Source organism: Strix aluco, chromosome 12 (genome assembly GCF_031877795.1).
Source record: "Strix aluco isolate bStrAlu1 chromosome 12, bStrAlu1.hap1, whole genome shotgun sequence".
In the NCBI taxonomy this organism is placed as follows: Eukaryota; Metazoa; Chordata; class Aves; order Strigiformes; family Strigidae; genus Strix; species Strix aluco.
The window spans coordinates 18203066-18219366 of NC_133942.1; the positions used below are offsets into that span (position 1 = coordinate 18203066).

A 16301-nucleotide genomic window follows, 5' to 3' on the forward strand; every position below is an offset into this window, starting at 1 on the left:
GATGCAAATTTGCAAAAGAGCAGACACGAAGCCAATTTTAAAATGAATGTTGGCCTCTTAACAGGGAAAATGCACCATTTGCTTGGATTTTTAAATACATTAATTCTTCTCTCAAAGACTGGATCAATGGAAAAAGGAAACTGAGTAATGGATAATCCTTCACTTGCTTAGGAGTAGAATTTATCCTCATGCTGTCTGGCAAGAGCATGGCCTGCTGTTGGGTGACTGTATGCTCTTGCATTTCCCTCCCAGCAGCTGTGTCTGCTCCCATGTCCCAGGTAACCACCAGGCTGGTCACGTACTAGAAGTATTTACCAGTAGGGTCTGGAGTGGCAAGAGGCATCTGTGAAAAATTCCATAAGGTCTATACGCACTGGTATTTCAAAATAGAACAAAATATTGAATTTCAAAATTTCCACAGAAGTGTAGTGTTAAGCAGATAAGACTGCTTAAAGGCAATCAAAACATTTCATTTTGATAAAAGTCCAAATACTCTATTTTATATGCTGATAAAATTCAAGCTGCAGTTTCCCAAAGAAAACTCCAAATGATCCAATTCCAACGAAGACACCGCACGCTCATCAGATCTCACTTGAACGAAATGCCACTGAAATGGAGATATTCCCACAAAAAGTCATAATTTTGAGGAAATGACATTTTTTTTCCTCATGAGGAATATTCTGACTGGCTGTATTTAGCAGTCTGTTTTTGCACTTTGCCTGCACAACTCAAAGGTGTTTGTGTGGAAGGACAAGTGCCACGTCATGATGGAGCTGAAATCCACCACATTATAGAGATACCTGCTGGGGACCGAGATTCCTCCTTGTGCTGCTGAAAGTTGACTCATAATAAGGTAGGTCTTGATGTGCAACACCTCTTCCAAGCAGGCTGAAAAGATTAGTCATTTTTTCCCCTCTATCCCTCACTTATCAGCCTCCATCTGGTTATCTTTTGTGTAGATCACAGGCACTTCTGTAGTCAAAGTTTGCAGAGCACTTCTATCAGTTATGGCTCATTCGGTGTCAGGGACTGGAGGAATTCCTGCAGCACAGCTCACAGATAACAGCATCACTTGGGAAGGTGTCAAGCACTTTCCTTCTGCCCTGTACAAAAGCAGCCTTACACCTGGTGCCTGCATTTACTGAGCTCCATGTGCACATCGCCCTGCTACTTGCATGACATAGAATGCCCTTTGCCATACAGTAAGCAGTGAGCCCATTTGGGAGCAATGAATGGGGAGGATTTTAGCTCACTTACAGAAGCAGCGATGGCCAATAATACCACAATAATGAAACGGTAGGTAGCATGGCAGCATTTTGAAGGCCTCTAGGTACCTGCAAAACGCACATGCGCCTAAGCCCTTTGTCTCAGCATCCAAGGCACAGGTACACGATTCAGCACAGGGCTGTTGGGAACACACCTGCTGTTTAAAAGCAAGATTTGAAAGAAAAACCTTCAGGCTCCTAGCCTGCTGAAAGTACGTGTCTGATCTCATTACCTCCTACTAATCACGTGAGCCAGGATCTGTCCCTACAGAGCTGAGAGAGAGACAGCAGGAGGTACAAATGGAAAAGCTGTGGATCGGCAGGCAGCTGCCTCTTGCAGAACAACCCCTTTCTCCTGGTAACAAGATCTCTATGGATTTGCAGTGAGGAGACAGTATGGTTCAGGGCTGCTCAGGGTCAGTCAGCACACAAGCTGCAAACAGCTCTCTGAAGACAGTCAGTTCCTAGTCTTGCAAGGCACAAACCCACGCTCCTGCTTTGCCACAGGAGCAATAGGAAACCAGAAACAAGGGATAAAAATTTTGCCCTGCCATGAACAACAGGGGATCCATCCATCTTCCCCAACTGGCTGAGCTGGGCTTTCCAAACAAGGTTGGTGGTACAAGAGTTCACAATTCCAATGATACATTTTATCCTTCCAGTATTCTCCACTCCTGGCCACTAGATTGCTCTTTACACGATCTTTATTCCAGTAAGCACACATCCTAGGGCATGCTCTAGTTGCAAGTACAGGAACACCAGAATACAAAACCAAAACAAGCTATTTTAAGCCCAAACAACTACTTCATGCCATTCAGCCAGCTCAGAGGCACCATAAAGATCAGCAGAGGCTTCAAGAACTGAGCAAACCTGGTGCAGAGCTAAGATCTTCTGCTAAGCACAGATACACAACAACCTTCTCAGCTTGGAGCACCCCAGACTTCATCACCAATTGCTGCCTTAGACCAAGCCTGGGCTCAGAAGACCACAAGCAGGCTGGCCTTGGGAAGGCTGCCAGGATCACACCCTTCATTGGACAGGCACCATAACAGCAAGACTTACCTAAGGCCTAGCAACAGCAAGGAGGAGACGCATCAGAGAGGGCTGAAGGAGGCAGATAAACTTATGCTGTTGATGTGACCCATCTGTGAGTCCTTTCTAATTAAAGCAGGGCTCACTGCACAGCCACATACAGCCTTGCTGCTAATTAGGGAGGGCTGAACACTGACACATTAACCTCTCCGTCTCAAAACATTAACTTTACCAGGTGTAATATCTTCTAGGTGACATAAAGGTTAATAATCTGCATCCACAACAGAATCCAGCTCAGTAAACACCCAATTAACTGGGTTCTGTCAGAAGTAGCAGCAAAATGCAAGGTCTAGGACAGCTGAAGGGAGGCCCCGAAAAGCTGGGTGTGATGTGTGCTGGTATGCACACCCACTGTGGGGACAGCGGGGGACCAGTAAGGAACAGCCAGTGGAGCGTGCAGGAGTGATGCCTTCAGAGGGAGTCTGTGTAGGCTTCAACACCAGCAGTAGCTAGGCTGAGGGAAAGCAATAAAATGAAATAAATAAAAGATTCTTTGCTGTTGACATTTAGCAAAACATTTTTTCCAGCCTTCCTCCCTCACTCCCTCCTTCTGAACCGTTCTCCAAAGCTTCTGTTGTTTGAAAGTGAATTCAAAGCAACAGTAGTTGGATTCAAGTTGTATGCAGTAAAATGGAAGGGTTTTTTTATAACTTTTAATCTTTGATTTGCCCTCTGCCTTCCAGAAGAGAGAACTGGAACAGAAGGATAAAAAATGGAACAAACAAGGAATAACTGAATATTCAACACAGTTTGAATGTAATTGCCTCATTTAGCATCATTTTGTAGAAGCTCAGGAGAAAATGATTCTTTTCATACAACAGATTTGAAACATTTAAAAATAATGGGTCAAATAAGTGCTTGCTTTTATTTTGACCAATGCAGCAGCTAGAACAAGTGGAAATGGATATCATCACATTCTCACAAATGTGCCACCCTGCTGCCCCGACCCCACGGCACTGGGCGCTTTGATGGAGACGAAGGGAGAAGTCTCTGCAGCTCTCGGAGCAAAAACAGCTGCAGGGGCTCAGGGTGCTTTGCAGGGCTCTGCCACTTCACTGAGCTGTTGCTATTTTAGCTAAAAGCTCTTTTTTTTTCCCTCCACAGCTGAACTGAGACAAAGAGTGTCAGACACATTCGTCATCAACGAGACATCCAGCATTTTTCCTAACTGCTCAACTCATGCTCCCTCTGAGGTCCTCCTCATCTTACTGTCCTCCAGGTGTTCAAGTTCCCCCATTCTGCAACCATCTAGATGCCCTCATTCTCCCTCTCCTTTTCTACAAGCATTAATTGAACTTCATCTATCCCATTCCAAAAATCTGCCTTACCTTCTCTGTCACAACCACTTCTTCCCCCGGACCTCTCCTCTGAAGGCACTGCATACACACAGGAACACGTTCAGCCCCACTGCCATTTCTAGCAAACTTTCAACCTCAACGTCAAATCTCCAACCCAAAGTCTCAACTCTGCTTTTACTGAAACTGAAAACTTTCTGGGAGAGACAGAGTACCAGCCCAGCCAGTCAAGCTGGCAGAACCAAAGAGATCATCCAGTGAGACAGGAGAAGAATGAAAATAGTGTTTTTAATATCATTTACAGCAAACTTACAGTATGTATTTCACATCACATATTTCTAAACTGCTCATCTGGAAAATATAAGCTGCAAAAATACAGAACACAGTACTCAAAATATATCGAGCATGTGGTTTCTCTTTCCTTTTTTTTTTTTTTTTTTTTAAATCAATTGTACAGTGAAACATTTCCTTTTCCAAACCAGGTTTTGGTTTATTTTGGAAGTGCTGTTAAGCATCTGCAAAATTACCAGCAGTCAAACCTGCACACTTCAAAGACCTTTCCGAGCACCACTTTCCCTTGGGCACTGTAGGAAAAGACCAACCTACAGCCCCAGGCAGGGTAGAGGTACCTGGGCTCATCCAGGTGCCATGCACGCTGCTACAGACCATCTGTGGAGATGTCCTTCTTCACATACAACCACCCACAAATGCTGCTCTGCCCAGGTGACTATGAAGAACAGCAATGACATGAGGGACAAATATCACTGACTGGTCTGGTACAGAGGCAGGTGGATACTCCTCCAATATTGTGGGCCCTGCACAGAGCTCTGTGGGGGAGTTTCAAGCCATAGGTGTGACAAACCACATGGGGTGGTCTTGTTCCTCCAAAGAGACAATCAGTGTGGAAGCACCCTCCACACACCAATAGAAGATTACATCCACACACCAGCCGCAAACACTTGCCGGAGAATTCCTGAGCTTCTGAAGACTGGAGAAAACTCTCACCAAGAGCCTAGTTAAGAGATGTATCAGGATTTGGAGGGCACATGGCAAACCTGTCTCCCTGAAATGTGTTAATTCTGTTATTACACCATGGAGAAACATGAGGATGGAGAAAGGAGTGAGTTAAGGAACAAAGTAAGTTCCTAATATTCTTATTAGCCAAAAAAAAAAAGCCCCTCAATGTGTGTCAGAGCCACAGAAGGGCCAGCTGGTTGATTTAAGAACAGGAGAAGTTCTTTCCCAATCTGCTTTGAATTTTAAGCTCTCAAGTTTGCTGCTGCTAAGGGATCTCAAGGGTGGAGAATAACCAGGTTTCACAGGCAAGGCATATGCTCCTGATCAACCTCTGCATCAGGAAAACAAGCAAAGATAAACCAGCCAAACTAAAACTTTGCTCTCCCCCCATCGTGAATGAAGCATGGCCAAGGACTGGCTGGGCAGCACTGTCGCTTCTGCTTACAGATCATGTCAAGTCAAGAGCTGCTCTCCTGCATATTTAAGCTGCCTCCACTCTGGCTGGTTTTCATATGGTGCTTGTGTCTCATCTATACAGGGCAAAGGGAATTTTAACAGTTTCTTATTGCAAACATTTCCCATCTAATGCCATTTATGCATTTCTAGCTCACACAGCCACAAAGGTCCCCACGCCTGGAATGTGATATAAGTACATACAGCAGGGAAAAAAAGTATTTCTGCAGACTGCATTTGACTTGTATCAAAATCCTAACGAACACCACATTTATTGTACTTTATTTACACGGTAGTCATGTATAATATAATACAATACAGCGTTCCATTTGCAGTGGTAGGCACTATGGGTTTTAAAAGGTCACAGCTGTTCCCCTGCTCCCCTCCCCACCTCTCCTCCCCACAGACGTGGTACCAAAGCGAACCAAGAGCTCCCTTTTGCAGGATCCCAGCGCTGCTGCAGATTTCCACTGCACCCTGCTCTGAGATGGCTCCTTCCCAACAGTAGATGATGGGAGCTGCTTTCACGCGCTAACATGGAGACTCCCAAACTTTGGTGGTCACAGACCGCTGGCAACCCTTAACATTTGTCAGGGACAGTGATGCATAGCCTCATCACCATGCTTTGCACTGAAAACATCGTGAAGGCAATGTGGGGCTGTAGACAGGCTACAGACCTCTGAGCACAGCTTATAGGCCACCTGCAATCAACAGAGCACAGTTTTAGTCCCACTGCGCGTAAGACTTTAGGAAAATGGCTGATGAGTCTTCAAGAGGGATCATCATCCTCCAGTCAGGCAGAAAGCATCGTGGGCGAAGAACAGGGGTCACCTCTTCCCTTCAAGTTGACACAGTTACAGTTGTGAGGCACCAAAAACATAGCACTGAGATGCAGTTTACATTGAGGGGTAAATGCACTGATATTTGTGCGATGCCACACTGCAAAGGAAAAGGGTTTTGAAGGGCTCAGATATACGTGGCAGGGAAAGATGCCTTTTGCTGTCCTACCAACTGGCAATTCAGCTGGGAAGAACCAAGATATGTTAGGCCATATGCGACTCTCTGTTTCCCAAGAGATTTTTGCTTCCGATCCAAGAGCTGTGCAAACATCGCAAATAAAATTCGCACCACCTGCTTCACCTTAATACCAATTTGGTTTTGTCTGGGTTCATACCCTCCTCATGTTTGCTCTCAGTAATTACTCAAATGAATGCATTAACTGGTAGGAACACTGGGAGAGGCAGAGAATTTCAAGCATCTGTGAGAGAATATTCCTGGAAAGTGGATTGTGAGTTGGAAGCCAGCACTTTGGCTGTCCTGGAGCAGTGTACGTCCAGTGGCGCTCTGCCCACTGGCGTTGAGCAAGGATCCACTTACTCAATTCCTAATCACATACTTTTGAACTGAATATTTGTACTGATGAGAAAATTCCAGCCCAGGCAACTCAGGGAGCAGAAATACCCTCCATGATTTTTATGTCCAGTCAGAACCCGACATGTATGAATTATAAGAAAGCTTTTCCAAACCCCTCCAGACCACAGATGATATGCAGAAATGACCTTGCAAATACACTGGAGGCATTTTCTTGGTTTTCTCAGCAATTCACAAGGAAGAAATAAAAGGGAAAATTCATTTATGAAGTTGCTATAGATTATTTGCTGAGTTGGACTTGACAAGTTTCTTATTGCTTTCTGCCATTTGCAGACACCAACTTTGTGTAGAACAAGCCCAGCACTACAAACTGTTAGGGTATTGCTAATCTTCTCCTTCCTAGGATGTGACACTCTGCTCTGCCACACTTAATTTGAAGAAAGTGGAGGAAACATCACAAACTCATGGTATCCCAAAGGCCCCATCCCTGGAGTCACTCCATTCACCAAAAAATAGAGACTGAAGCAAGGTTTTGACAAGCCAAACAGCATATACGCTACATACATCCTGTGGTCCCACTCTTGAAGCCATCTAAAGGGATTCCTCTGTCCATGTGGCTTCTCCTGAATCCCCTGTGTCCTTTCAGGACTGAGGGGTGCTCATAGCCAAGCAGCTGTGCCAAGACTGAAGCTGAAAGAAAAGCAGTCCATGTTCATATTCTGTGAGGAGACAGAGCCTCCTTCTGCTCCACAGGATTAAGGGAACAGATAATGGCCAAAGATTTTACTTGGCATCACTAGTTAATAAAGAAGTACCTAATGTCTAAGAACTGCTGAAAGGCCATTTTTCAGCAAAGCAATTGTATTAAGACTCAGATTGCTAGAAATGTCAATGGAATGATAGAAAACATAATTTGCAGCCTAGAAGTAATAGATTTAGTGTAGAAAAGCAGAACAAACTATAATATTTTGAGCATATGTAATACTAAGTGAGACCTGCTGGCATCCCAGGCAAATTTAAATGCCACTCAATAACTTTGAACATCTCGTATTGACTTGGTAGAGCTGAGCCATCTGGGGAAGGAAGAACTGTGGCTGGAGAAAGGAAGCTGATGGTCAGTTTGGAAGAAATACCCACGAACTGTGGGTCTCAGGAAGGTAGGACAGGCAGGTCTATCCAGCAGCACTGAAGGGTGGACAATCCATTCAGGGACTCTGGGAGGCTCAGCCACTGCCCTGGTAGTTCCTTTCCTCCTTGGATCAATCTCAACCACCAGATAACCGAAGCTGAGCCTGGCTCATACCAAAGGCTCCCATCACATCATTGCCTGTCTCAGTAAACTGCTGCCTACATTCACACCAATTGTATCTTGGCTGCCTTGTAGGGACAGGAGGGTGTCATGTTGGAAGGAAAGGAGAATATTCAGAGTCTCCTAGAGTTGCTGCCAACAAAAAAGGCACGTCACAGCAGCAGCATGGGGTGTTGGGAGAGGTGAACTCAGATTTAGGTAAGAAAAGCAAAAACTAATGCAAGTGGGAACAGGTCAGTATTATTGCTTATATTCAGGGGCACTCTGCCCTGTGCACAGAGAACCTCTGAACTTTCCAGGCATTAAGCAGATCTAGAGAGAGATCAACAACAAACCTGCTTCTGTCTGCAAAGATAGTTCACATGAAATGAGGGGGATAGATGAGCATGGCTGTGTCTAAAGGCAGAGTGGGAATAAGTCTGGAAATCCTCGTGAATAAAGGAAAAGCTGTTATCACATCAGTCCAGTGAAGCATTTGCATATGTCCTTAATACTGACCATTCCCCATGTCACCTGCCAAGAATAAAACAAACTTCACACCAAGATTGTTCAAGTCTTAAGAAAATACTGAGCCCAACACACCCAGCTGTGAGAAACTCACACAGCAGCAACTGCTGTAGCTGATTTGGGGGCTAAAGCTTCACAGTGCTTGTAGCTTTCAGGTTGTCTTGGGTTTGCTGCAGAGTGAAACTGCTGGTCATGAGATGGAGTTGCCTTTCTGTCTCCCAGGACCTCATTTACTGAGAAAAAAATACATGTCTGACTGAGACACGAAGGTAAACCTGAAGTATATTGCCTCTAACAGCAATGTGATGAATATAAAACTCTGATGGGGATAGGAGGGACTCCAAATTTCATTCAGTCCCTTAATTCTTAATTTTTTTTTTTCAAGAAAAAAAAATGACAATGCATCTCAGCCACTTGGAAATACTCCAATCACTTTCCAAATGTCTGCAGACCATCAGTTCAGTTCTGAAGCATAGCTAACTCAGCTAACTGAAGCTAATTCCTCTCTACATCTTTCCCTTTTCACCTTCCCAGCAAGGTGAGACCCAACTGAGATTAACAGTAGCAGTACTGAATAGTTCAGTGCATCTCACAGGGGTATGGCAGTGTGAGGCTCCTATTAGTCAAATTTCCAAGGAATGGAAGGTTTGTCTAGATAATTCAAGTGATGGCCCTTTCGGTCCCACTATACATCCAAGATGTGCTGGGCAAAGTCAGAAAAATGTATCATTTCAATATGTATAAAAAAGGTTCTGAAAATGCATCCCTTTGTTAACAGGGATGCAAAAAAACTGTTTCTAGCGTCATCTGCACCAATTTTAGATTGGGGTCCCCTTTTGATTCCACTGGGGCTATGCCAAGGTGGTATCTGTGCAAGAGAAAGGAAACCCCAACCTGAAGTCATGCAAGGCAACTGGACAATCCCATAGAGACTGCTAAATCTCAAGTAGTTTATTTTTTCAAACCTCCCATTCCTTAGCAGACAGCCATGCAGGAAACACAGCGCTTGGAAATGTCAAAGTAACATTTCTGCTGAGACTGAGGGCTCAACAAAGCCCTGAATTTCAGTGCTCCTGGATATGGAGAAAAGGTTCCCAACATTAGATCTGGACTGCACAGCTCAGACCATGCCCCTGGTTCTGTTCCCAGGAATGGGCATTTTTCTAACTCCACCCTTGTTCTTAAGTTTCCTGCACGGTTAAGGCAGTTGCGGGATGGAAGTGAAGTGCTGACAGGCGAAGGCCCATACTGCAGTTTGAGAAGCGGGAGGATGTCTGAGACTCTTCATTTGTTATTCTATAACAAAAATTGGGTCACAGGCAAAACTGGCTTGTGGTTTTGAAATCAGAAGAAAAAACCAAAGAGCTTGCTGGGATGGATGAAGGTTTTTCTCTGTGTGTTTTCTTTAAACTAAAGCTCTGCTCTTGAATCTGTACCAAAGCACTGACAGGAAAGCCCTTCATGATGCAGGCAAATGATGCATCCTTAAAAAAAAAAAAAGAGTGGGATGGGGAGAGAGCTTTTCAAAAGTCACATTATCAAAAGAAATAAAATAACAATCGTGCAGGAATTTTAAGTTACAGCTTAAAAATAATGTAAGTAACCCATTCAACTGTATCTCCCATACATACCAAGAGAAGAGATTAAATGAAAAAAAAGAAATGAAAGTGAAAACATTAACCGCCCTGGAATCCTGTTTCTGTAACTCCGGTCAAGGGGGACTTCTGACTGTACTGACAAACCACAGCTCTTGAACACCAGAAGTTCGTTTTGCATCATGTCAGCATGCTATTCTCCTTCACCTCAGACTTTCAGAGGGGAAAAAAATGAAATTGTGAAAGGGGTTACAGAATTTCAAGCATTCAGCTTTTAGAAAGGGTCTATTCTGTGACATTTGTGTTCGAGTCTGAATGTGTGTGTGTATAGTATAAAATCATGAGCTAACATTTGAAAAGACAGCAGTCTAAGTAATAAATTTGCAGAATGAAGAGAACTGTACAGAATGATTTCAAAGGCTTATACTTGACAATTATACATATTTTATGAGACAGTTATGCATCCTGTGCCTTTTTTAAATTCATTGTTTTATGGATGCAGTATCTCTATTTTAGCAGACAGGATATACTAAACCAATCTAATGGTCTAAAAAGCATCATTTACCACCCAACATAACAATGGCACTGCATAGCTTGATAACTTTTTTTTTTTCCTTAAACTCCTTCATTAATCAAGTGATTCTTAACATGGCTGAAAACCAAGAATCAAATATCTGCAGTTACAAAATCTGTCAAGTATTTGGCACAGTGGATTTTATTTGATACACCCTTTTTTTTTTGCCCTTATTGTTGCTGAACATATAATGCTGTGCATAAATTACAAACACACATGTAAAGTCAGTCAAGTGGAAGCAGTTTGATATCCACACCCATCTTTCAATGCCTAGATAAGAGCAAAGTCTGCTAAAAAGGTATTGAACATGAGTGGCAAGTTATCAACCCTCTGTAATTGTGCCACCTCTGGGGTGTCCACTGCCAGCAATGGACAAGGACTTGGGGAAGATCAGCCCCTCTGCCAGCTGCATGGAAGTGACATCCAGCACTTGGTTCAACATGCTGGGTTACTTCTCTGAACATCTGCAAGTTCACAACAGCTTCAAAATACAAATAAAAAAAGGAGCTTTTTGATTATGATGCTAACCCTTAAAACCCTTCTGACATTTAGTCCATTGGAAATGGGTCTGGTTCCTGGGGAAACCTCATCAAACAAAACCAATTTGTATTGCTTCCCAGCAGGAATGTTTTGGAAAAGAAAACCATGCATGCAAAATAAGCCTGACCCCATGCTTCTTGAAATCAGATGAAAGCTTCCCCATGATTTTTTCAGGCTTAGATAAGACTGCATTGCAAAAGCAAAGCCAAATCTGCTCCTGCACGGGTACCTCTTGAGGATTTGAATGAAAATTTCAGAGGTGCTCAATGCTGGCCAGCCTCTGCTTCCATAACCTAGCCTTCCATAGGAACACTATTTGCACATCTAAGGGCAAAACGTGGCCTCCAGGAGGGGAGATTATTCCACCTTCCTCACATGGCTTCCACTGAAGTCAGTGGAATTTCTCAGGTAAAAAAACCAAAAAATCAATTGTGAGTGTTGCAGGATTAAGGTCAGTATTCCTTTCATCTTGTACACACACACACACGCACACACACACACACACTTACTTTAAAGAAAACATCCACCACACAATTTCTAGATTGCAAATTATATATATATATCTTTAAAAACTGGAGAGAACATAAACAGCCTCTCCATATATATATGTGTGTGTATTCACTGAGTCACATAGAATATGAAAAAACTATATTATGTAAATCATCATATTATCTATAATTCTCCAACTGACAATTGTTTTTATAGAGACACAGTGCATTCGTTCTCATTTTTAAAAACATGTTACGTGTCTTCATTGGCTTGGTAGCATATTAGAATGAAGGCGTATGGATAAAAACTGCAGAGGATTGAAGAAACCCCTTGAGTCACGTTATGTTTGGGTGAATTAAACAGGATCCTTCCCCCAAACTAGCATAAATAAATCCTCCCTATGGAAAAGTGTCAGCGATTTAAGGGTTAACATAGATTTGAAAATAATTTTTTAAAAAAATCTTATTAGAGGGCTACACAGACAAGTATTTGGAATTCATCCCCCTTTAAAAATGACAGCACGTTTGGCAAGTGTGAGCAAATGTCTTGAACTTTACTGGGTTTGAGAGATCTGAGCACAGCTATTCACAGACAACCACAAAGCTGCAATCTGCGAATAAGCCTGGGCTGGAAGGACTCGGATACCTCTGACAGCATTGCTCGCCACCTGGATGGTTTCCAGCAGCTTTCAAGGTATTTATCATGGCCTTGTGGCTGGTGACAGAGTGTGACTGGTGGAACAACTCCAGCACTGCTCCCTCTTTGCCATCACAGAACGCAGGGGGTTTGAACAGCACCCAGACCGGCTAACCCTTCAGCCCACGCTGCAGGGCTCCACGTATCCCTGGGACCCCGTTTGCAACCACAAACACCTATTCCAGCATTGCTGTTATCACCTTCTCTATGTCTCATGCCCAAGCCTGTCTGTTTGGTGAGCTCTCCGATGAACCTCCGCAGACGCCCTTCTTGGAGGCCCGTACTGTCATCAAAGGGGCTGGTACCCAGCCACAGCGGCTCCCTGCTTTCTCCATCACCCCGCGGGGTGTCACAAGTGATTCCATTAAAAGATGATGTTCTCAAGAATCCTGGCTGGGTCTGACTTTGAGAAAAAGACAAAAGTTTCCTGTGTTGCCGTTGTGTTTTGCAGTTGTGTTTCTTCATTCGTGCTCTCTTCTTGTTTTTATTAAAAAGGACCCTTGTATTATATTAATATAGTTCACCCCTCCACAGTCACTATAAAACAGACTCCATATTTTCACACCACTCATGATCTTCAAGGTTATAGATAAATTTTGTCCTATGTGATTGATTTTGGGGCACCGAGTCCCGCCCCAGATTGTCTAGGGTGAGAGTAGAGGCAAAAAACTCACTAGTGCTGAGACCACCTTCGTGGTTCTTGATGTATCTTTTATAGTTTTTCCTCAAGCACTGCCAGGTGGTTGTATATAAGATGAATGCAAATGACTTCAGGGCTATAGCAATACTAACATACAGGTATCTATAGACCACGTTGTCATACAGCGCGCAGGCTCCTTGCTCGCCACAGAACGTGCTCCAGAACAGACACGTGGAGTCAATTCCAGCCCCAAAGATCAGCGGAGGTGGGATAAAACCTGTCAAAATAAGAGAGACAAATCATGCTTTTATGATCCTTACGATAAAGAGAGAAGACATGATTGCAGTGAATGGAAAGAGGATACTTTATCGAGGTTAATAGTCCCAGCTGCAGCCTGTAATTCTAATTTTTTAAGTTCTAAATCAACGTAAACAAAGTCTGTGGATGAGTTTTTAGCTTGGACTCAGCGTCTATGGAAGAGATTCCTGCTGCTATCAACATGCAGGAAGGATTTTACTCAAGTTTAAGTGGCTTTTATTAAGCTTCTCGTTTGCCTAATGAGACTGAGTGGAGGGGTAAATGCAAGAGGAGGAGGACAGCCTTTCAGCTTGCTCTCTGTTCAGATATTGGTAATTCTGCACTGCAGGGTGTTCACCTGAAGGATGTCATAGCCTATAGTTCAGAGCCTGAAATCAGCTGAGGTGCTGAGGTCTAGTTTTGGACCTTTCCCTGACAGAAGTTTTTCTCCAAGTCTAAGGAAAATAAACAATGGCCTCTAACAGATGCCAAAGATTAAATCTGAAAAGAAGTGAAAATTTCAGTGCACCATTAAATGAAATATCACAGCAGGATTCTCCCACAGCCACAGCAGCTAACTACTGACGAGTGTTTCTCAATCATAGTTTGAAGCAGAGCTGCAATCTTAAAGCAAAGTAATCACTCCAATCTCATTTAACTAATAAAGGCAATGTTTTTCTTCTCTACTTTTCCGCATCCTACAGGGACATGGTAGAGGCCCCCTGTCTCACATTACCCCAATGGTGGTTAGGACATCCACGTTCCAGCTTTGCACTCCCCAGCCAGCAAACATGCACCGAATGTGCAGCACTCAGAAGAAAATGTGGATGTTCTACATAATGTAAACCGTTTCTCTTCCTTCTGTTATATTTATGGGGGGAGGCTGGAAGCGGATAAACCCTGGAAAAATCCCTGATCGATAAAGTCACTGCTCTGTGTTAAAACAGCAAGCAAAGGAGAGCATTGTATCCATTGAAACCAATGAGCAGGTGGGCACAACACACCCTCAACAGTCACTCCATTTGTAGGTGCTGTGCTGCCTGAGACTCTATAAATACACCTGTAGACAAACAGACACAACAACTGCAGTTTCTAGACAGGAAAGCGTTTTATCTTGGATCCGGTTTCATCATTAACCTGGATTTCCAGGCTTAAAAAAAGGTATCTTCCCTCAGCTTGCCATGAACAAAACAGTGACATTCATGACACATATCCTAAGACTACAAATAAATTGGTTGTCTTCACTGTTCCCTGTGGTAACTGAGATCTCTTTATTTTATTTTGTTGTTGACTAGTGCTCTGCAGATTTTGTTTGATCTTCCTTATATGTTAATAAATTCAGGAGTTAAGAAAGGCTATATGGGCTTTTGGTACTTATTTTAACCAGTCATTAATAGCACAGATGTAGTAAATAAAAACAGGTGATAGAAAAGCAAGACAATCTTTTTGTTAGAAACACTACTTCCAGTCATCACATCTAAAAACCTGCTTATGTTCTGGAAAAAATGTCAGCACCAGCCCCCCGTTTGTCATTTCAATGACTGGAAATTGCAGACTGGGCTGATTCTGCTTCTAAGTTAAAAGGTGCTTTTTTTTTTTTCTGAAACCTGTGGACAACCACACACTCAATTTGGAATTTAAAAATTCAGCTGGGCTTCTGCCAGAAACAAGCAAAAAGACTGTGCTGCTGAATGCAGTTTGTGTGCCCAGTGCTGCACTGGCGCTGGATGTCACTTAAGGGGGTAATATCCAGATGTGCAGTGACCAAACAGGAGCCGCACGCTTTCAGGACTAAGTGAAAACTACACTTGGATCATAATTTTGAGGCGTGATCCCCTACTTGTTAACATGCTGAGAGATGTTGATACAAAGCTTTGGAGATGTATAGGCTGAACTTCAGAGAGCGCTATCATCCCCATCTGCTGGCTTCAACTGGCTTTCCAGGTTTTCAAGATAATTTGGTCTGGAAATTGTTCCTCATAAGACTCGAGGAAGGACTTGTTTCATTGAACTCCAAAGCTACAGCTATGCGGGTGCAGGCATGGATGTGGAAACCTTAAAGAGAAATACATGAAAAACTTTTAGGAACCAGTTTCAGGTCATTTTTACCAGAAGAGGACAAGAGACTCACAGGAACAACTCAGTGCCTAGACCCTCTGAGACATGAGAGTTGAAAGGCTGCATTGCAGATTGAAAAGTCCTTTGGGAGAGAATCACTGTGTTTTTGTCATGTTGGAAGAAGAGAGGCAAGCAACATGGACTTGTAGGTAAAACAAAAGGAGATGCCCTGGTAAGTGGAGGCTTTGCTAGGATGCATGGTGAACACCACCCAGAAAGGATGTGTCTGGGATCTCACAAGTCTAAAACTCTTTGCCATTCCAGACATTTCCATTGCAAACCTTTGGCTCCAACAGCATTGCTTTACTCTCTTCTCTGAGAAACTGCAGTAACACTTACAGATGAAGACACTGTTACGCTGCCCTTCTCAAAGCAGAATTCCTGTGGAATAAGATAATACATCCAGGAGGATACCGGGAGAATTCAGTCTTGTTTCATGTTATTACAGTCAATATTAAAGAGATTCAATCATGTCTTACCTCTTACTGCAAAGTGTTGCAAAAATTTGTGCTATATATATATATTTCATTGAAGAAACTGTAGGGCTGTATAAAAAAAGCTGCTTCTGTCTTACTGAAATCTATTAGCTATGATTGCACCTCCGGGTCTCATACCTCCTATATTTAATACTCTCCTTTGGTTCAAGAAGCAGCTATTATCACTCTCTCCTTAAGTCAAAGCTTAAAGGTGAACAGAAAAGCTTTTAAAATAAATCAGTAAAGCTATTCTCAAACCTCAGGTTGTTAAGGGCAAAATTTGGATACCCTTGCTCATATTGAAAAGTATCTTTCTCTTCATTTTCTATGGGTTTCAAGCTGCATTGCTGATATGCATCAGGATGTATTGTCTTATTTCATGGGAATTCCTTAGTGACAAAGCAACATATAAAGATTTGAGTTTAAATTCTTACTATGGCTTACTTATTGGAAGAAAAAAAAATTTGTTCAACTTAAGCATACACGTCTGAGCCTGGTTTTGAAGGAATTCAAGATGCCACTATCTCAGGAGGTTTCTCTCTTTTAAAAGGAAAGGAGAAAAGAGGG

The 16301-nt window shown here is 42.9% G+C and overlaps 1 protein-coding gene across 1 annotated transcript in view; it reads right to left on the reverse strand.

The window, feature by feature from the left end:
* Positions 1 to 3921: 3921 nt before the first annotated feature.
* Positions 3922 to 16301, reverse strand: part of SLCO3A1 (solute carrier organic anion transporter family member 3A1) — a 148156-nt gene continuing 135776 nt past the window's right edge. The window contains exon 10 of the mRNA XM_074837329.1: positions 3922 to 13120. Within this exon, the coding sequence (XP_074693430.1) occupies positions 12741 to 13120 (380 nt within the window). The 3' untranslated portion in view covers positions 3922 to 12740. The remainder of the gene's footprint in view (positions 13121 to 16301) is intronic.